Raw genomic sequence first — 22,990 nt, forward strand, 5'->3', positions numbered from 1 at the left:
TTGTGACATACGTTATCAAAGCTGAGATGATAAAACATTTTTCATCCAGTTTTATTGTAGCAACGCAAAGTCCAGTCCTGATTCTATAAAATTATCTTTCACAGTTTTTTTTTAGAAATGGATGGATTGATATTGGTTGTTTCCTAAATTCCATGCTTCCATTCATCGAACGACTCCAAAAATGTATTATCGGAAATGATAAACCAAAATATCACGTAGACATATGTCTTATTAGAAAAGAATTCCTTTCCTTGTCATTCGGTCCTGTTGAAAGATTCATCGGAAACTGCAAGCCAGTGAACGTATAATATAAATAATGAGTCAAATGAATAATGGACAACTCGACACAGCCACGTCTAGCCTCTCCATTGACAAAGATGACACATAATCAGGTTATACACTAGGAACAAGGCCAACAAACGTATATTGAGATATTGTTTCATTATTTAAGGACATGGGGGAGGTCGTACGCTCATTCTAATTTTCTTTAGTGCATTTACCTCTCAGACACGAGAGTATATATATCTTTCTACCGGTTTATTGTCGCTTGAAATACGGTGGTTTTTCTCGGAATGAAACATAGCCTGGATCTTTTGAAAATCATATTTTTTTCATTGCGGTCGTTACTGCTTCAACGTAGGGGAATGCATCATTATTTCAGAGGCAGGAGATGAAAATTGCGCAATGAGAATAAGAATGTCTAGTAGGACATACTTTCCCTCTTCCTTGAGGAATTTGACTTCCTCTTCAAAACACCTTGCAGATAATGATAATACATGATAAAATGTTAATCACACATTCTCATTATTGATGGAAAGTGTTGAAATTGACGAAGAACTTTTTTTTTGAGGGTTCATTATTAGTATTAGATGATCAGTACCAGTAATTTGGGAGGTGAAAATATAGAATATAATTTCATATTTGTAAATTATTTCAGACATTTTTTCATTTATGAATCAAAAACTTATGATTTAAGTAATCAGAGTAATTGATTAGAGTCAACATCAACCAAAAGATAAAATGAAACTCTCTAAAATTGTTTTTCAATTGGAAATCTTGATTTGCATACTCATTTCACAGAAGACTAAGAGAAATCTAGGATTACCTGTTCAAATTGATTCCTACAGCCATACTAAAAGGTGTTTTTTTAGAGCTATAGAACTTTAAATTGAAATAAAACAACGATGGATTATTCGATTGATATGAATTTTATTTATCCGCAAGATAATCTTGTGGCATTACATTTTAAATATGATTTCTGGCATATGACCGCCACGGCTGGCTCGGATGTAGTCCAATCTGGACGTCCAATTTTCGATGACGTTTTCCAACATTTGTGGCCGTATATCGGCAATAACATGGCGAATGTTGTCTTCCAAATGATCAAGGGTTTGTGGCTTATCCGCATAGACCAATGACTTTACTTAGCCCCACAGAAAGTAGTCTAGCGGTGTTAAATCACAAAATCTTGGACGCCAATTCACAGGTCCAAAACGTGAAATTAGGCAGTCACCAAACGTGTCTTTCAATAAATTGAATGTGGCACGAGCTGTGTGACATGTTGCACCGTCTTGTTGGAACCACAGCTCCTGGACATCATGGTTGTTCAATTCAAGAATGAAAAAGTTAGTAATCATGGCTCTATACCGATCACCATTGACTGTAACGTTCTGGCCATCATCGTTTTTGAAGAAGTACGGACCAATGATTCCACCAGCCCATAAAGCGCACCAAACAGTCAGTGTGTCTGGATGTAACAGTGTTTCGACATACACTTGAGAATTAGCTTCACTCCAAATGCGGCAGTTTTGTTTGTTGACGTAGCCATTCAACCAGAAGTGCGCTTCATCGCTAAACAAAATAAAATGGACGTAGTGCGCGATACGTATTCCGCACAAAACCATTATTTTCGAAATGAAATTGCACTATTTGCAAGCGTTGTTCAGGCGTGAGTTTATTCATGAATTGCCAAACCAAACTGAGAATAAATCACTTGACAGCTGTTAAATCGGTCGCCATCTTGAACAGTAATGCCAACTTAAAGTTATATACCTCTAAAAAAACACCCGTTAGATGAACAGTTTGTTCAAGTTAACCTTTGAGTTCCCAAAATGCAAGTTTGTGAAATAAATATACAAGTTTGAAGTTGGTAAATTCAGTAAGTTGTTGGAAGTATAAGACACTGAAGACAAAAAATATTTGATTGAGACATTTCAAATAGTGAAGGTTTTGACGCAATGACGTCATAATTGTGGTTGTTTTCATTTAGGTTTGTAGTTTTAATTTGTTAGTCAAATTAGTTATATTTATAATATTATCGTGAAGATCTTCAGGACTTCAGTGAAACTTCAAATGTTTTCAAAATTCAATGAACTTTCATGATTTTTCAACTTTTAGTCGTAGAAATAATAGATGTAAGATCCGATTCGACAGTTTCCTGAAAATCCCTATTGAATTTCAGTGAAGAATGCTACGAATCAACCGTAAAGCCGTCCGCTTAGTGCGGCAGTAATTGAATAGAATACATTACGTCTTGTATTAAATCAAATACTTGAATGGTAGTGGAACATAACTAGAGCAAAAGTGAAAAAATTCGGTAGGTTGGAAGTAAACGAGCAGCAAATTGTATGTTTGGAACGATAGGGCTTTAAATTCACCGGTTTTTATAATCCGATGCTGTTTAAGCTGACATTGATTGTTGGATTAAAATAGTTCCAGTGGAGATGCCGCTTGGAAGCAACTTCTTAGACCATTGTATGGATGTTACCTGTATCTTAGATCTACATTACTTTATGTGATATGCGATTAATTGGCATGAGCCTTAAATGCAGCCTTATTTGCGACAACACAATGAAATAAACAATTTTATTTCAGTCTTGATACCGCTACAATAAATTCAATTACTATTTGAAGATACCATGTATCGATTGCGAGTTGAATTAATTTTATGTTTGCTAATTCTTTGGATTGTCTCGGCTACTGAAGACTTGTAAATAAATGCCTCGATTGAAAAATGGCTCTGGATTTATCCTGAATCATCTGATATTATCGAGATCTCCTATACTGGCAATCTCTTGCCTCAGATCGGAGATGCCTAAATTGAAGTCACTCTTTATTTACGAATTCTCAATCAGGTTACCTCAATTGTTTACTCACAAAGGCCGATGTATAATTTTTCCCAACGAATCAGTTCTTCGAATGGAACCAAAAACGTTCTGTTCATCATTTTATTTTTCATCCAAAGAGAAAATTTCAATTTTTTCTTTAATTTTGCATAGGTATTAAAACGGAATTGAATAAAGATAAAGGAAATAACATTCTAATAATATGTATGTCGCACGTTGCTTTTTATGAAAATCTTAGAATTCAATGTTGTTGCTTCAAATTTACGTGATCCAGTTTGTTTCTCATAATGTAATAATGGAAAGATATGCATGATTTCAGTGCTTGATATATCTTATTTTTATCATATTTAATAACATTTTCTTTTCAAACTGATGTACTTTTTTCTTAAAAGTCTGATCTATGAAGATGTCAACATACAACAATAATTCATACTATAGGGATTCAAATCCCTATAGCCGTGAATCCCTAATACTGAATACTTAATCGAAAGAAAATGAACTATACTATAAAATTATTTTGAATGTGTAGATTGAAGTTTGGATACGAATATCTATGATTATGTATTTCATACAGCAGCTTCATGGAAATAGCAATTCAAATTCAATTATCAAACGATAAAATATTTTACTCATATTTCGGTCTTATCAATTTTGAATTTTATACATGAAGGGCGTTTTTTTTTTTATAACATATAAGTACTTGAAGAATGAATAATCAGTTGGTTTGCACCTATAGAAGTGACACTAATATATTTAATTATTTCGCAATTTTCAAATGTTTATAGATTCAATAGTCATATGCAAATCATTCAAATGAATAATACTTTTTGATGATAATGTCGATATTCTGCATATGGACAATAAAATACAAGACTAACCCTCTGTTTTTTATGGGAAAACACTGTGTGAGCAAAGCAATTCAGTTCAGTGTTATCTATGAAGAATCTTCTCCATCGACAACCACGGTTAAAAAGTGTATGAGGACTTTCAATTTGGCTCTAATGAAGAAGTTGTTGCCGAGATTAAAGCCTATATCAAAAGCTAAGACAAATGTTTCTACAAAGAATGTATTGAAAAGGGAGCGTTGGAGTAGTTGTATCAATCTCGATGAAATTTTTTTTCTTAAAAAAAGGTTCATCATATTCGTATTGAAGCTCAAATGTTGTGGTAAATGGGGAAGAAGCTCTCTCTAATTGCTCATTTCAAATTCAATTTTAATGAGTACGTAGATTCGTTCCTGTCTCGATAGCTTCAGTCCTAATACATTTTTCCCTTCTTAAAGTTCAATATGTGAAATTGCCACGTTGGCACGATGCGCTGAGCATGAAATTGCACTCCAATTACGGATAAATATAGCAGTTCGAATTTTATCCATAATTGAATAAAATAATAATCAACAATATTATGTCGCACACAAGGACGTAGAGGAGCAGCATATGATTAATCTAAAAGTAATGATGACGCGGGGTATCTTCTTCTGTAGACGATTAGCAGGTCTACGTGCAGCGATTCTTAAGCAGAGCGAGCTGTTTTGTAAGTTGTTACGCACCCTCTTACATTTATACGACTCATGAAACCGTTCTTTCCCTTTAAAAAAGTTTACTTTGTTGCACTTTTATAATTCCAGGAAATTGGTTTGCCACTTTAATTACATAGGCAATTTCGGAAAATGAGTTTTCCGAACGGAGCCGATTTCCAATCAGGATTTTCATCCTGCTCCGTCTCCAACGATAGGGGATGACCCCATTTGTTAACAATGAAAATTTCAATGAGGATCCCAACTAACTATTTTTCCACTAACGTCTTTCCTCATTTATGTTAAGAAGTATCAATAAACATAACACAAAGTAACGTTTTTAAAATTATAAACTCTGTCAATGGGCTATTCGATAGTATGAATTAGGGATTCACGGCTTGGCTTGATTTTCAAGATGATTGGCTTGAGCTGGACTTGATTTCAAGTCGAGCTCAAGTCAAGTAGTAGTTGTTCAATCTCAAGTCATGTCAAGTATTTATTTATCAAGTTCTTGAATCATACCAAGCACCATGATTTTTAGCAGAATTTTTGTGTAATGTCAATCAATAGAAAATGATGGAATGAGAAGGAAGCTTGCGAAAAATACTTTTGTTTATTAAACTTATTGCATAAAAACACCGAAAATATCTACTTTTTTGAAATAGAAAAATTAATTGAATCACTATAAATCATAACAAAATAAGAAAAAATGAAAATATTAAGTTTCTTAATATTGAGAAATATTCAGACTTTGTTTGATTTCTTAATTTTCCATCCAAGATCTAAGATACATGAGGCTTCTTATAGATTTCTCGCCTAATCTATTGCGGGTTTTTATAACTGTAAGAGCAGCTCTGGAAAATTGTCTTTCAATAGGAGCTGCAGATTCTGGCGTTGATGAAAAATATTTGGCCATTTTGGCCAAGTGTGGAAAGATATTTCTGAAACTACCAAAATCTACCAAAAGATTTCGTAGAAATTCGAGGAAACTACTAATAAAATCACACTGTTTGAACTAGAAAAAATCAACATAATTATTTTCAATTTTTTCACTAAAACAATAGCGACTGTTCGATCATTATCAATTTGGATTATGCAATACTAGGCATTCATTTTTTTTAAATTTTTCACGTTTCAGTTAAGTTTTTTGTGCTCTTTTCAAATATGTAAATAGATTCTCAAAATTCTTATATGAAGTGTGTTGTTTCGAGAATATATTCAGGGTGGTTCGCTTTTTATGAGCACAGGAAGAAATGAGTAAAATTCAAAGATAATCGGAACCTTTTAAATAGTTTTTTTCCCCTTGAAACACCCTGTATTCTTCACCGGAAATAAAAGTCCACTATCGGCTGGTTTTTCCCATTAAATGTTTCTTCTAGAAGAGCACAATGCACCCCTTGGCGTAGATAACCCCATAGTTGTTCATTCAGGCAACAAACTAAGTCATTACAAATATGTATTAATGTATGTATCTCTGTTGAACATTAAATGTAACCGGGATGAAATAAATGGTCTTATCAGATCTGTATTAGTCGAAATAAGGGAGGGAGTGATATTAGGAGTCATTTAGGGTAAGAGTAAACGAAAGCGTGGTAGGGGATGAAGTCTCAGAGCTAGGCCGTTTTGGATTACAGTGTGCACTTGCACTCAACATCGTCAACTACCCCCAAACTTCACCGCCCCTGACGTGTCAAGTCACGTGTTTGTCGCGTTGAAGAAATGCTGTGCGGAATCAGTTATCCATATTCGAATTTTTTTTCCAGGAAACCATCCGCTGACGACGTTGGCAACCCTTCTTCTGTAAACGCACGGTAAGTGTTTTGTTTGTTTGTTATCTTACCTGTTGATTCAACACACCTGATGATGTTTATGTATATTTGCTAAGAGTGCACATAAACGAAAGATTCTATTTCGTTCAATCCATACTTTTCCATTTCGAAATGGTAGGTACCTACATCGAAAGTCAAAGTCGAAATAAAACACTTTTCAATTCCTCTCATTTTCTCGCTTGAATTGAGTAGAATCAAATTTATTCCTCAATCGAATACGCACAAGTATAATCTCTATCATTTGATACCCTTCGTGTGAAAATTCCGTTGAAGTAAACAAATCTGCAGTGCTTAACTTGTAGTTAATAAAACTGGTAGTTATTTCACGTCTCACACTTCACCCAATAAGTCCTAGGTCTGAACAGTAGAAACACTTTTCTTTCTTAAATATTCTTCTTCATTTGTCAACATAGATGCCTTCAAGATTGAAACATGTACTCCAACGCTGTTTTCAAGACCTTTTCTGTAGAAAAATTCGTCTTTGCTTTCGAAATATGCTTCAACCTTGGCAATAACTTCTTCATTAGAGCCAAATTTGATTCTCTTGATGGAGCAGAGGCTGAATAACACCTTTAACCATTACTTTGCTTGCACAGTATTTTTTCCCATCGAAAAACAGTGTTTTATCAGTACACGAAACCAGTTTTTATCCATTTCTCAAACAATAATAGATGTAGCTTCACAATATCTTGGTCCAGACTTAACTCTATTTTGACACTTATCTTTTGGAGCTTGATTCTACGAGAAAAAAAGTGGAGGTGTCATCTGTGCGCTTGCAGGACCTGGACTTATTGAGTGATGTGTTGCTAACAGTTTTTGAGGTCTTATTGAATCTTTAAATCAACCACAAATGAGCAGTAAGCTCGAGATATCAACACAACGATGCATTTCAGTAATCAAAAAAATCAATGAAACCGCAACAGATTCCACCAAATGATTTATTGTGACGTAATCAATGACGAACGACGTTTCGACTCCGCATTAGTATGAAGGGAAATGAAGCCAATTTTAGCAACCCATCTGAATTATTTATCGGTATTATGATTTGTAATAGAAGTTATCCAAAAGGAACAATTTAAAATGCTTATAATGGCAATACCATGTATTATACCATACCAGTTCACTTTAAAATTGGTCTGCAGTACGAAAAAAGGGTAAATGGATTAACTGAATAAGATCGTTCATGAATTCTCCTTAAATTTATCTCAGTACTCACAAATGAACACTTTTTTTGATAAAAGAATTTAACAATTTCTAAATGTTGTTTAAACATGTATGTTTCCATGATTAGATGAACAATGTCAAAAAATAAGGCATAGTGTTGCCATTATAACCAAATCAAATGATTCCTTTTGGAAAAGCCTAGGCAATACCGCAAGTCTTAGCACTAATAATTTAAGTATTTTCAAAGTTCGAAACAAATAACTTCTGTTCAAATCCCGTAGCGCGCAATCAATTATAATATTTTCAAGAGTCCAGATATTCTTCAAGATAGCAGGAAATAAACCATTGTGTTAAATCCACAATGTTTTGATTTGTCGTTTAAGCATCAACTTAGCGAGGAGATCTTTGAGTTCGTAATTTGACCTTCAACGTCGAAATGTTGAAATAAGAATAGAGAGAGAACCGAGTCTCTAACAGACAAAAGTCGAACAGATCTGATGTATTGTTTCGGTATCGAAAATTCATCAGTCCCCAAAATCAACAAGTATGATTATGTTTTTTATCATTAACTTTCGTATAAGCGGCGAAGATGATGAACTGTAATCATCGGTGGTTAATGCAATTTTCGGAGATTGCACCGTAAATCTTATCCTGGCCCAGCAATAGCTACCTACACCTATAATTTGATGGGTCGGATCACTCCCCTGAGGAAATAAGTTTTTTACGCATACGATCCTGATCCAATAACACGAGTATTAAGCGTATCTCAACGGTCATTCCATCTCACCTTTGTTTCTTCAGTTCTCACGACACAACCCCACAAGGATAATCTCGATAGTTGGCCGATATAGGATTTGTCCAGAAAAAAAACACCCGAAAACAGGTGGACCGATTTCATGCTCGATTTTATTCCGTTTGAAGCGTGCACCAATATTAATCGAGCTTTAAAATCTTCGGACTCGATCCTCCGTCAAGCTTCTTCAGTAGAAAATTGGAATATAAAACTCCCCAGGTACCCAATCTTAAAGTATGATGGAGTCAACTGATTCCACAAAAAACGTCGCAACGTTTAAACATCAATCGAAGTCGAATTTAATATTTCATAACACTGAGTGATACCATAAAAACGTCGCGGATTTGATACATAACTCGGAATCCTTAATTTCATGACACTGCACAAATATATAATATGGAATTATTATGGAGTCAATGATTCCATCATAAGCTAATCGAAGTGGTATCATGAAACTTCATAAGTATCCAAAGCTAAAAGGAATATTCTCTCAGAAATCATAGGATTTCACATTACATGTTTAATTGGAAAATGAATGTTACTAGGTACCCCATCAGAAATTATGATGGAGTCAACTGATTCCACGAAAAACATAGCAACTTTTAAACATCAATCGAAGTCGAATTCAATATTTCATAATACTGAGTGATCATGTAGATTCTATAAAAACGTCGCGGATATTATACATAACTCGGAATCCTTAATATCATAACACTGCACTTGATATAATATGGAATTATTATGGAGTCAATGATTCCATCATAACCGAACCAAATTTCAAATATTAATCGAAGTGGAATCTTGAAACTTTATAGGTATCCAATGCTAAAACGAATATTCGCTCAAGAATCATCATGGGGATTTCACATTTCATGTCAAATTGGAATATAAAACTCCTCAGGTACCCAATCAGAAATTATGATGGAGTCAACTGATTTCACAAAAAACGTCGCAACTTCTGAACATCAACTGAGGTCGAATTTATTATTTGATAACACTGAGTGCTCATGTTGATGGCATAAAAACGTCGCGGATATTATACATAACTCGGAATCCATAATGTCACTGCACAGGTTGTATAATATGGAATTGTTAGGAAGTCAATGATTCCATCATAACCGAAGCATATTTCATACATTAATCAGAATTGGATGAAACTCCTTAGGTATCCAAAACTAAAAGGAATATTCTCTCAAATTATGATGGAGTCAACTAATTCCACAAAAAACGTCTTAACTCTTAAACATCAATCGATGTCGAATTTAATGATTCATAACACTAAGTGATCATGTTGATTCCATAAAAACGTCGCGGATTTTATACATAACTCGGATTCCTTAATTTCATAACACTGCACAAGTATATAATATTGAATTATTATGAAGTCAATGATTCATATTCTATAATTATGTTAAGTTTATGAATTCCATCAACTAAAGTTTACTTGGTTAGAGATAACGATAGAAGATAATAATACAGAGGAAGAAAATTTAGGTTGAATTCGGGATTCCTGATTACGACCTATTAACCGAAATTGTCAAACATTCCTTTAAACGAATTGCGATAGTTACTGAGGCGTTAGTCCGACATCAAAGAAGGACCAAGGGTCACATGCAAATGTGTGAAAGAGAACGATTTGTTACGCCAAAATGAACTCCTTCAGTGTCGCAAAAGTCCGTACCTTTGAGATTTCAAAAGGATAAATCCTTGAATAGGAATGCATTTACATCTTTTTCAGTCTCAATTGAGTCCCATCTCATCTTTCTTCAGGTATAAATAGCTTATTTTAATACTAGCGAATAATTGTGCAAATATTCTTAGAATAAGTTGGGTTAGGTTCACTGTCACCAGAACGTTGAAGAGGAGCCTCCAGGTGAATGAAGCAGGTCTCGATTTAAATCAGCTCGATACCAATCTGAACCGTCTTTGGGCTTCGCATCAAGCAAATTGGCCGGCATCGGCAGTGTCGGCACATAGAGGCTGGACGTGAGCATCCTTTAACGCCGGTCACGTGACTTTCTTCCGCCTGACGTCAGTCTATAGGTCTTCAGCTCCAGATATTGCGAGTACAGCTGTGTCACGTCTGCATACGTGTTTGGGGTTCTACTGGTCTCATATTAACGCCTTTCGGTTCAGCAGGGCCCCAGATCATGGGCCTCAATTCCAAAGCACGGGATGCACCACGAATTTGCCTTTATTTATTGCCAGCAACACGTACGGAGATTAGATAATCTTTTTTGGTTGTGTCAAATGAATGGAGAAAGGGATAAGTGAAAGTTTGATACATGGCGATAGATGGGACTCTGATTCATGCAATTCTCAGAGTTCTAGAAGTTTTACAAAAGTGACACTAGAGAACTTGAAGGCTTTGGCAGAAAAAAGGCTATTCGCTCTTTTATTGATCCTATAAATATTGAGTCTTTGCATTTCATTAAGAATCTAGAATAGCAATTTTCAAATGTTGACCTCTATCTACTAAATCAAATCAAAGATAAGTGAAAAAGTGGCTAATAGTGTTTACAAATTGAAACTGAATATTGCCTCAAACTGAATGAACTGGACCTCTTGGTTGATAATGATCACCCTTTACACAACAATTGACAACATGCAAATTATAAATGTTTAATCGAAACTCAGGAGACTCAACTATTCAAAATCCAAATTTATATCTCGTTCAAATAACAGGTTATCGACTGTCAAAAATGTTTTCTGCTTCTTTATCAAATTTTATAAGTACCCTACTTCATCAAAGAAGTCATGATAGGCTGGCTGGTTTTGAAGAGGAGATATCAAGTTATTTATAAAATTGTTGAATAAAAATATTTGATGATGTTTCAGTGGAATATCACTATTTTGTTGGAATAGATCTCAATACAAATCAGCTTCCCAAGAATTGCAAATCCGGTTGTTTGCTACTGTATGTAGATACACACTAACACAGAAGTGACACTTATGGATAGCATGTATTCGTGGATTTGCTTGAACAATAGGCCAATTTAATTCATTGGCTTTTCATTCAAAAACTCTGTAGAATTTGCAACTCTATATAGAGATTGTTGACACTAATTGTTTTCACCGTTGTCGGCTGTAGACCTGAAGAAGTGAATAAATGCATTTGATGGGAATGAAGCGGCATGGAGCAGACGAACGCGGATTCGGCAAATTTAAGAAAAAAACTAAACGTACATCAGGCGTAGAATTCGGTATATCCGTTCCTGAATTGACATCAATCGACTTACGTTGACAAGATGAATTAACCTCTATTCAAAGGAAATAAGGATGGCATACGGCCAAACCAAAAGAAAGCGGTCACTTTTTGGTGGGTTATAAATAAATAAAAACAATGACAGTGAAATGTTGATGATTTTAAAGTGCAGATTAAAAAAAAAACAATAAGGCTTGAGGGACGGGATTCGGTCGAATCGACAACACCTACAAGTTTTATCGGTAAACTTCAAGGGCAGCGAATGAGGAGCAAAACGAAGTAAGAAGAAGAATGAAGATGCCTTTGCGTCGATACAACGGGTCGATCGAAAGAACCTACACAATTGAATTTACTTCGGGAATTTCGTTTCAATGAGATCGGGTGATTGTTAACGAAAAAGCTGCGCGAAATTGAATGAATAACTTGAATGAATCATAGTGTGTATCAATGGGTGACGGTGAGGTTTCTGACGCTTTGTAATCATCGTAATGGTCTTTTTCGATCATGACCACAACATATTGGTCGCGAAGAAATGGAATAATTCGGTGTAATCTTGAGGACAGGCCATTTTCTCTGACAGTCACGTATATGATTCACACAATTCAACCTACGTAGCATCGTTATTGAGATATTCACGTTTTTGGGATGGTTCAACAGAAAAACCTATTCGATGACCAACGCCCTATAATTTTTTCTATAAAAAATCCAAGAGGTCGGGAATTGAGATCAATGACACATGTTTTTTTGAAAGACATAATATAAAATTCTATATTTATACGATTCAAACTGAGTTATACATTCAAAACTGTCAATGAAAATCAATCACTAGATATTGTGAAATCTTCATCTGACGTGTTGAAGGCAAGCATTGATAACTCAATAACGACTTTTGCTCCGAGATTGAACAATTGAGTTGTAAATTCTAAAAAGATCTTGTAACTCTACACTGAATTACTTCCAACTACAGTGTCGAGTTGCAATCTGCGACTTAAAAGCTTTTGAAGATGCCAACCGCAATTTAAGGAGGAATATTAATAAATAATTCCATAGTCAAAGACTTTCATATTCGATTGAGAATCTGACATTGCAAATATGTTGAGTACTTAGACGAAAAGAGCGGATTTTTCAAATTCGAAACAATTTAGACCTATTTTTTCATCTCCGTAATATCGACATCTTGAATTACAGTCAGTATCACTTCCAATAAAGACGAATAAACGAAATTGTGGAAAGGTAGGCGTATGAAATAAATAGGAGTGGCCCTAAAACTGATCCTTGGGAACTCCATTTCCGCTAGACATTCAGCAAATTCTCAGATATTACGTTTGTTGTGGCAGTTTAGGCACAAATTTCAACTGTATGAAAGAAGTTTCGAAATGTTCTAATGGATTGCTTATGAATTGGGACTCAGAAAAAATCTTTTTAATTTACTTGGTCAGATGCCTATAATAAAGCTCGACTTTTTGAAAACCAATATGTTTCACGGGGAACAATAATCTTGCAATAGTAATGAGGAATGTTTACCATGCCTTAGTCATCCGAAAAGTGTCTTGAACTCTAGACTTTTAGAAAAAAGTCTGTCAACAATGTGAAATTCAAGCAGAGACCAAATTTGCTAATAAAGTTGTAGTTTGGTGAGCGATATCAACTGATGGGGTATCCAGACCTTATTTTGGACAAAATAGAGGCAAAGCTGTGGACAGTCAACGTTATATTAACAACTGCTCAATAAAATTGGTTTATTTTGTCCACTAGATTTATGTTCGAGATGTTCGATATTATGTATTGACTGGATTTAGATTCTTATCATGAGGACCATGGTCCTTTACAGTGAATTTAATATAAAAATGTTGTTGTTCATAAATTTTTACTTGAACCTGTTCTGAAAAATTTCCATAAAACCACATCTTTTTTTCAAAGTTGTATGAAAAAATTTGTGCCAAAATTTTTGAGACGCACGTTTTAACAAGCCTGGGTTGAGTCTGTATAAGGAGCATGACTCGTAGCGTGATTGACACAGCACCTCTAGAGTTGACCGATCTCGAATACACAGAGACCGTCGGATCGGATCTCTGCGTGGAGGACCAGAGCAGACAGACAGGGGCCGTTGAAGCAGTCGAAGAGCCGGCGCTGCAGACAACTGCGCTCGTGGCCAATGTCACTTCCGATCGCCGAGAGCGAAAGGCATCCGCCGACCAGACCGAGCAATCATTATCTCGAATTTTTGTTTAGCAAATTAGTTTTTGTTGGTCTATCCGGTTCGAGATCAAATCAATGGAATGTAGCAGTTAGTGGACAACAATGGACATTACAAGTTGCGGAACGCAGCGTAAAGGTGGCCGTCCTACGAAAGAGCGGACCATAAAACCACTACTTATATGTACCCGGTCAGCGGAGTGGTCACTGCGATAAATTTTTTCACGTTTTGAATTTATTAGATGCCGGACATTTTATCGAATCGAAGATAGCCAGCCGACAGTTAAGTCTAGGTGAGCTGCACCATTTTTGTCACCGGTATCGGTTAGAAACAGCAGAAATTCCACCTAAAGTTCAACAGTCAAAATTCCAAATTTATGAAATTTGTTTTAATGAAACTCCTTCGCATTCATTCGAAAGATCGATCCTTACTCTAAGCCCAAGAGCACACGATGGCCAGATCTTCATTTTATAAAAGCTGAAAGTTTTTCTGTGCATTGAAAAACAACGAGAGACTATAGAGTTTGGGTTCAGGTTACTTTGGCAAGCAACAAGTAGTAAAGGTGTATAAAATAGTACCTTAAATTCGTTAAGGTATAAAGCTCAATATTAGTAAAATCGTCATCCATTTCCAGAAAAAATTTCAGCTTTAAAAGATGACGAAGGTCTGAGCGTTGAGGGCTCTTCCTCTATCAGTTGAATGTATTGGTGTACAACTTTGCTTCCACCGTTTTTCAATAAATAGCTGTAGCGGTAAGTCGTTGTCGAAATAAATAGATCGTAGATGTCATACAATAAGCTTAGGTATTTGTAATTCTCGATTAAATATGTCCGCTTAAGAGCCAAGTACTCGTCATTTGCGAGAACTTTTATTTTCTGCTTTAATATGAAGAAATCTGCGACTGAGGCTCATCGAATGCTCTCAAATACATATGGTGATGCCACTATTAGAACCTGCTCAGAGTAGTTTGAACGCTTCAAGAACGGTGATTTTGACGTCGAAAACCAGCATGGCATTGGAAGAAAGAAGGTTTTCGAAGATGCAGAATTGGAGGCGTTACTTGATCATGACTAGTGCCAAACGCAACAAAAATTGCCAGGATCATTGGGAGTTACGCAACAAGCCATTTCAAAACGCCTGGAAGTCATGGGAATGCTTCAGAAACAAGGAAATTGGGCGCCGTGCAAGTTGAAGCCGATAAATGTTGAACGGCGTTGTTTGCTTTTGAATAGCTGCTTGCAAGGCAGAGACGGAAGGGATTTCTGCAACGCATTGTAACTGGAGACGAAATATGGGTTCATTACGTTAATCCCAATCGCAGAAAATCGTAGGGATATCCCGGCCATGCTTCTACGTCGACGGTCAAACCGAATATTCACGGTTCCAAAGTCATGCTCAATATTTGGTAGGACCTGCTCGGCGTAGAATATTATAAGTTATTAAAACCGAATGAAACAATCACAGGCGATCGTTATATAACGCAATTAATGCGTTTGAGCCGAGCATTGAAAGAAAAACGGCAGCAATACAACGAGAGACATAATAAAGTGATTTTACAGCATGACAATGCTTCACCCAATGCTGCGAAAGTGGTCAAAACATACTTGCAAACGTTGAAATGGGAAGTCCTACCCCACCCGCCGTATTCTCCAGACGTTTCTCCCTCGGACTATCACTTATTTCGATCAATGGCACACGGCCTGGCTCACCAGCACTTCCGGTCTTATGAAGAAGTAAAAAATTGAATCGATTCGTGGATCGCTTCAAAAGATGACCAGTTTCTTCAACACGGGATTCGTAAGCTGACTGAAAGATGGAAGAAAGTGGTGGCCAGCTATGGACAATACTTTGAATTATAAATGTATAACCAGTTTTTTACAATAAAGCCTCAAATTTCGAAAATAACGGCGGAAGCAAAGTTGTACGCCTATGTTGATTTCAGTTTTATTTTTTTAATATATCCAGCTTATTCTCAAGATCTGACCCCTAAGTGATCACTGGCTGTTTTCAGACCTCAAAACAATGCTCCAGAGGAAGCATTTCGTCTCTAATGAAGCCAAAGACGAATCTTTCATAAAAAAGGTATTGCAAAGTCAGAAGACTTTAATTTTTGAGAAAATATGTATTATAACTGGTTAGACCTGGAAATTATTCAGAGGCATATTTTTTTTTTCGCTTAGAGTTTATCTTTATCAAAAGTCAACTCTATGAGAATATAAAAAAAAATCATCGAAAAAAGCAAGAATGCTACAACTAAAAATGTTGTCAAAATTTTTAATTAAAATTCTCGTGAGCTCTAGGCCTACATGAGATCAAGTCAAAAGTCAATATTCGAAGAAACGTGTAACGTGTAACTAATTACAGAAACAGTCTGCGTTTCCCCAATCGGAAAGATCCACCCTGTATACCGCGAGTCCACCCAACTAAGCCCGTTCTGATTGGAAACCGCAATGGAACATTAAAAAGTAAATCTCGACCTAAGTCCCGTGACCAATGGCAGGATTAATGTCGAATAATATGTTTTGTGTTCGCCTCTGTGCCTACAGTTTGGCATTTCCTCGCACATCGTTATGAAATCCGTTTTGATTTAAGGGGGCATAAGCCCCCAGACTTACGGACTAGGGTCAGTTGTTGCGTTCAATTTCCTTCTTCACTTAGTGCACTTAATCATAAACCATCACTGACGACCTTGCTCCCAGACCAAGGACGCACTTTGAAATTACGCAATGCCATAAATATCAATACTTTAATTTCACAAAAAATTAGATCAATGAGAAACCTGCTCAATATAAATGGAAGAATTCAGTTGTTATTTTGTCATTTTAATTTTGTCGAGATCAAAATTGCATTATTTCATAAAAATTACAAGTTCCTTTATTCATGAATAACTAACAGGCCAATTGTAAAGTCCCCGGTCTACCATAGTAAAACACATTTTTTTTGGCAAAATTCTATTTTATTATTCAACATAGTTGCCTTCGAGTGCGATACAGCGATTATAGCGATCTTCCAACTTTTCGATACCATTTTTGTAGTACAATTTGTCTTTCGTTTCAAAATAGGCCTCAGTTTCGGTGATTACTTCTTCATTGGCGCTAAATTTCTTTCGAACGAGTATACTTTTGAGATCTGCGAACAGGAAAAAGACGCTGGGGGCCAGATCTGGCGAATACGGTGGATGCAGAAGCAATTCGAAGCCTAATTCATCCAATTTTGCCATTGTTTTCATTGATTTGTAACACTGCGCATCGTCTTGATAAAACAGCACCTTTTTTTTCTTAAAATGGGGCCGTTTTCAACGATTTCATCCTTTAAAAAAACCAATAACGCTATATAATAATTGCTGTTGATAGTCTTGCCCTTTTGGAGGTAATCAATGAATATTACACCTTGCGCATCCCAGAATACTGATGTCATAACCTTGCCATTGGATTCGGTTCATCGTGTGCAGTCCACTCAGCTGATTGTCGATTGGACTCCGGAGTTAAATGATGGAGCCATGTTTCATCCATTGTCAGATATCGACGCAAAAATTTAGGTTATTTGCACTTAAAAAACACTGCTCAGAATCATTAACACGTTGTTGCTTTTGATCGATTGTGAGCTCGCGCGGTACCCAAATATTCGTGAATATAGATTTAATACTAGCACCGTCATCTGTGCATCAGACCGGGGACTTTTCAATTGGCCTAATATGTCGAGATCAAAATTACATTATTTCATTAAAAAAACAAGTTTTTTCTTTAAAAAATTAAAACGCAGCAAATTGCAAAAACGTACTCTTATTTGAATAGAATTTGCTAATTACGTATTGTTGCGTTTTGTCCATTTATTAAATTCAAATAGATCTTCCACAAAATTCTAAAAGTGAATTGTGTACATTGAACTAGAATTGGCTCATTCAATTTCTTATTCAACATTTCGAAATGTTCCTTTGATGGAGTTGTGGCCTTATTCCAATGCGTTCCCTTCCTCGTTATTTATGAAGTTATTATCGAAATCTGGACCAAGGGATGAATGCAAAGGGTCACAATGCACCCTCGAAATGTTAGCGGTTCGGTGGTGCTCTAGACAAATGGTGATTCTTATGACTGGCATCAGTCTTTCTCGATGTATGTTTCAAGGCAGAACTGCTTCCACATTTGAAATGCATGAAAATGTCATCGTGGGGGCCTTCGGTTATACATCATGATTGACTTACAATATCCCATAATAAGTGGTCAAAACGATACCGCTGCTGCTTGATTCAGAGTTTACGTTGATTTTATTGATGGTAGTCTTTAGTACCGAGATATCAGGAATTATTGCTTTAACCGTAAGCTCGAAAAGAATTCTTCCTGCAAGAATCACTTTGAAAATGTCACAGTGAAAAAAATTTATCGTACGGTTGATCTCTGAAGTCCTTAAGTAACAACAGAAGCAAATGCTGCATCAACCGAATTGATATATGAAATCCTATTGCTCCTAAACTAATTAAGGATTTCAAGTAAATATTCAATGTTAAAGATTATGACTCAAATTGGACCACAATTTCTGGATCGTTCGAAGGATGAATTCGTGAAAAAACGCCCCATTTGAAGAAAAAGAAGGGCTGTGTTATCAAGACAATGCGCCGTGTCACAAATCAATGAAAACAATGGCAAAATTGCATGAATTGGGCTTTGAATTGCTTCTGCATCCACCGTATTCGCCAGATCTGGCCCCCAGCGACTTTTTCCTGTTCTCAGACCTCAAAAGAATGCTCACTGGAAAGAAATTCAGAGCCAATGAAGAAGCAATCGCCGAAACTGAGGTCTATCTTGAAGCGAAATACAAATCGTACTACAAAAATGGTATAGAAAAGTATCGCTGTATCGCCCACGAAGGCAACTATGTTGAATAATAAAATCGAATTTTGCTAAAGAGCTATGGTAGAACAAGGACTTTTCAATTGGCCTATTACTTTTCATTATCCGTGATGATGTCTTTGCTATTTTCAAAATGAATACGCCTTAACATTTCAGACATTCTTACGATATTCTACACCTCTTCTCACAAAAATTTCATTAACTGCTTCGTAAATGTTCCTCATATTCTGCAGTTGCAAGATATATCGTTGTCCTTGAAACATTTTGGTTTCCAAAAAGTCAACTATTTGAGCTTTAGGCGTCTGCCCAAGTAAATTTTAAACAATATTCCTAAGCTCCAATTAATAAGCCATCACTAAACTGTCATTAAAAAGACAAATCATTCAATGACTGGTGACTATTGAAATGTGTGCCAAGAATGTTCTCCCTTGATTATTTCTCTTCCACCTGACACGTATACAACGTACCAAAGCGCCAAAAATCACACCAAAGACCTTTCGAACCCTTCCCACGTCCAATTCCACAGGTTCTTTGTCACGTAGACAACCTCCTTTAACACGAGATTCGATATGGCACAAATGTTCTTGCAGATTCACCATCTATATTCGGCACACGTGACCAATCGGCAAGGGTAGGTCAGGGATGCGTCCAAACGTACATGGCGAACCCTCATAACGCGTACAAGCCATCTTGAAATGCAGCAGGAATACATGCAACGTGTGTGAACCCTTGCAGAGCTCCTCACGTCCGGCCATCAGGGTCGAAAGAGCCAACATTATAACTTCTCAAGTGGCAGCCAAAACGTTTCCTGTCCGTGTCGCGAATAGGTATTATCGCTGGTGAATCTTGAATTTATGGGAGTGGTGGGGACACTTTTTCGTCTATTCATGAAACTAGATGATGTTGATGAGCTGAAGAAGCTCGCACTGAAAAGCCAATATTTCACCTTCACGACTTTGGATTCTATTTAGGAAAGTTTGGTTCTTCTTTCTATCGATTTGACGTCTTATTTTCTCTCTATTAATCTACAAAGGCTCACAACTTTGGCTTTTTTGAAAAAACTAGTTATACATTTATGATTCCAAGTATTGTCCATCGCTGACCACTACTTTTTCCCATCTTTCGGGCAGCTTACCAATCCCGCATTGAAAAAACTGGTCATCTTTTGAAGATATCCACGAATTGATCCATTTTTTTTACTTCTTCATAAGACCGGAAGTGTTGGTCAGCCAGGCCGTGTGCCATTGATAGAAACAATAGATCTAGTGAGCAAGGCGGTTAGGGTAGGACTTCCTAGTTCAACGTTTCCAAGTATGTCTTAACCACTTTCGCAACATGGGGTCGAGGATTGTCATGCTGTAAACTCACTTTATCATGTCTCTCGTTCTATTGCTGCCGTTTGTCTTTAAATGCACGGCTCAAACGCATCAATTGCGTTAGATAACGATCGCCTGTGATTCTTTCAGTCGGTTTTAACAACTTAAAAGACACTAAGCCGTGTTGGTTCCACCAAATACTGAGCATGACCTTGGAACCGTGAATATTCGGTTTGGCCGTCGACGTAGAAGCATGACTAGGATATCCCCATGATTTTCTGCGCTTCGGATTATCGTAATGAACCAATATTTGGTCTCCAGTCACAATGCGTTACAGAATTCCCTTCCGTCTTTGCCTTTCAAGCAGCTGTTCACAAGCAAACAAACACCATTCAACATCTCTCGGCTTCAACTCGTAAGGCACCCAATTTCCTTGTTTCTGAATCATTCCTATGACTTTCAGGCGTATTGGATTGGCTTGTTGCGTCACTCCAAATGATCCTGCCAATTCTTGTTGTGTTTGACACGAGTCTAGATCAAGTAATGACTCCAAATCTGCATCCTCGAAAACCTTCTCTTTTCCACTGCCATGCTGGTCTTTGACGTCAAAATCACCGTTCTTGAAGTTTTGAAAGCACTTTCAGCACGTTCTTTCACTAATTATGGCCTCACCATAAGTATTTGTGAGCGATCGATTACCCTCAGCCACAGATTTCGTTATATTAAAGCCGAAAATTAGAATTTTCCGCAAATGACGTTTAAACGAGAATAACTTTATGATGCAGACACAAATCGACTAATATTTCGATGGCGTTATATTTACGAATACCGAAGCTTATTGTATGACATCTACGATCTATTCATTTCGACTACCAATTACCGTCACAGTCATCTACCGCAAAACGGCGGAAGCAAAGTTGTACACCTAATATGTCCATCCACATTTATTTTGTTATCTTTATCATCACTTTGAATAGGTCAACTGTTCTGATAGCCATAAAATGATAAAATTTATATTTCTTTCTTTCAAATATTTTGAAGAGAAACATGAATATTGCACTAGGATAACATACCAACTCACGAGGATATCATTGTTAATAGACTTCTGCCTGGAAACTCAATCTTACCTCAGTTTTCTGTCAGTAGAAGATCTAAAGAGGAAGTTTTCTTCTGCCGCTCACATTATACGTTAGAAAAGCCATCCACCTATCCGACCAGCCAATCGGCAATCTAATAAAATCGATCTCAATACGGCATAGGAGGCTCAAGTCGTAAAATTTCACCATTCCCAACTTTCTATCACTTTTAAAAACCTTTTCGGGATAGGGAGCTCCTTGGCTTGTTTACATTTTCCCAGCATCAAAACCGGAAGTAAATTAAGATAAGTGGCCGATAGACGTACGTGTGTGAGGGCCCTCAGAATCACTGATCTTATCGCAACATCGTGTCGATCGGATTAAGAGCATATCAAGGCAGGAACCTAGCTGGAGCACCATCTTCAGATGGGGTTAATAGGAAACGAGGGAAGTAAGGGAATCCTACGGGAATTCACGTCGAAAAAAGCTTTATTCTCGACATTCATTCATTGGAAAGTTGAACTTACGTATCTTCACCAACACCCTGTAGGTATTGCTGACCGAATGTTGTTGAGTTGAGGAATTTTTTTCAGTCCAAAACCACTTAGTGGTGATTCAGTCGCGAAGAAACAATATAATCTTTCGTGCATAACCATAGTTATATTCTTCTTCAGGAAAGCAAATGCTCCTAGTCTTTTGACGTCGTTTTTGTTTCAACGATGTCCATTTGCGGTGGAAGTCATCAATGGTTTCATCATCGATTGGACCTTGAAGACCTTGTAGTGAATGAGAGTTGCTTGCAGTAACTTTTCTCAAGGAAATGAAATATTGCGACTGAAAATGATTGAAAAGTCAGCTGTTGTCGTTTCAGGGGTATACAATTCCTTTTTCGAAGCGTAAACAAAGCTGGACACATTCACAGTGACCCTAAAATGCAATATCTGAAAATTAATGATCTGTTGATCCTTTAGCTTGTTGTCACTTCTGAGGACTATTTGTGAATGAAACCAATTTCCCGTAGAATTGGTAATTTGAATTTAGAGAAGATAAAGAGTCAGCTGTCGCCAATTTAGGGTAATACAATGGTCTAACAGTAAAGTTTATTAAGTTTCTGGATGAAAATTAATGATGTGTTGATCATTTAGGTTTTAGTCACTTCGGAATACTATCTGCGACTGAATACGATTGCCTAGAAGTAATGATTTGAATTTAGAGACGAGGTAAAGTCAACTATAGCCAATTCAGGGTAATACAATTTTTTGGAATGTGATTTGCCAAGTTTTTGATAGGTAAACAAAGCTTAACACATTCACAATGACCCTGAACTGCAATATCCAAAAATTAATGAGGTGTTGATCCCATAGCTTGTTGTCACATCTGAGGACTATTTGTGACTGAAAACAATTGCCTAGAAGTGGTTATTTCAATTTAGAGAAGAGAAAGAGTCAGCTGTGGCCAATTTAGTGGAATAAGATTGTCTAACAATAGGGTTTGTTAAGTTTTTGGATGAAAATTGATGATGTGTTGATCATATAGTTTGTAGTCACTTCTGTGGACTATTTGTGACTGAAAACGTTCGCGCCGAAGTGGTTCTTTTAATTTAGAGACGAGTAAAAGTCAGCTGTAGCCAATTTAGGGGAATGCAATTCTTTTGCAATGAGATTTGTCGAGTTTTTGTAGGCGTAAACACATTGACACATTCACAATGACCCTAAACTGCAATATCTGAAAATTAATGATGTGTTGATCCCATAGGCTGTGAGTCACTTCTGAGGACCATTTGTCAGCGTCTTAATTTGGACGCCAAGTTCAAAGTTTCTGAAACCGAAATGAAAAATCAGACAGTGGAAAAAATCGCCTGGATAAATCATGGACCGTGTTTTATTGAAAGTATCGGTATCGGCAGCGTCGCCTGAACAAAT

The 22,990-nt window shown here is 36.6% G+C and overlaps 1 protein-coding gene across 6 annotated transcripts in view; it reads left to right on the forward strand.

The window, feature by feature from the left end:
* Positions 1–22,990, forward strand: part of LOC123685682 (protein trachealess) — a 186,009-nt gene that overhangs the window by 67,267 nt on the left and 95,752 nt on the right. For all 6 annotated transcript variants that reach the window (XM_045625487.1, XM_045625486.1, XM_045625488.1 and 3 more), the window contains one exon: positions 6,405–6,452. Coding sequence is in view for 2 of the 6 variants with exons in the window: in XM_045625482.1 (XP_045481438.1) it covers positions 6,405–6,452 (48 nt within the window). In the remaining 4 variants the exon portion in view is untranslated. The remainder of the gene's footprint in view (positions 1–6,404; positions 6,453–22,990) is intronic.

Source organism: Harmonia axyridis, chromosome X (assembly GCF_914767665.1).
Source record: "Harmonia axyridis chromosome X, icHarAxyr1.1, whole genome shotgun sequence".
Classification (NCBI taxonomy): domain Eukaryota; kingdom Metazoa; phylum Arthropoda; class Insecta; order Coleoptera; family Coccinellidae; genus Harmonia; species Harmonia axyridis.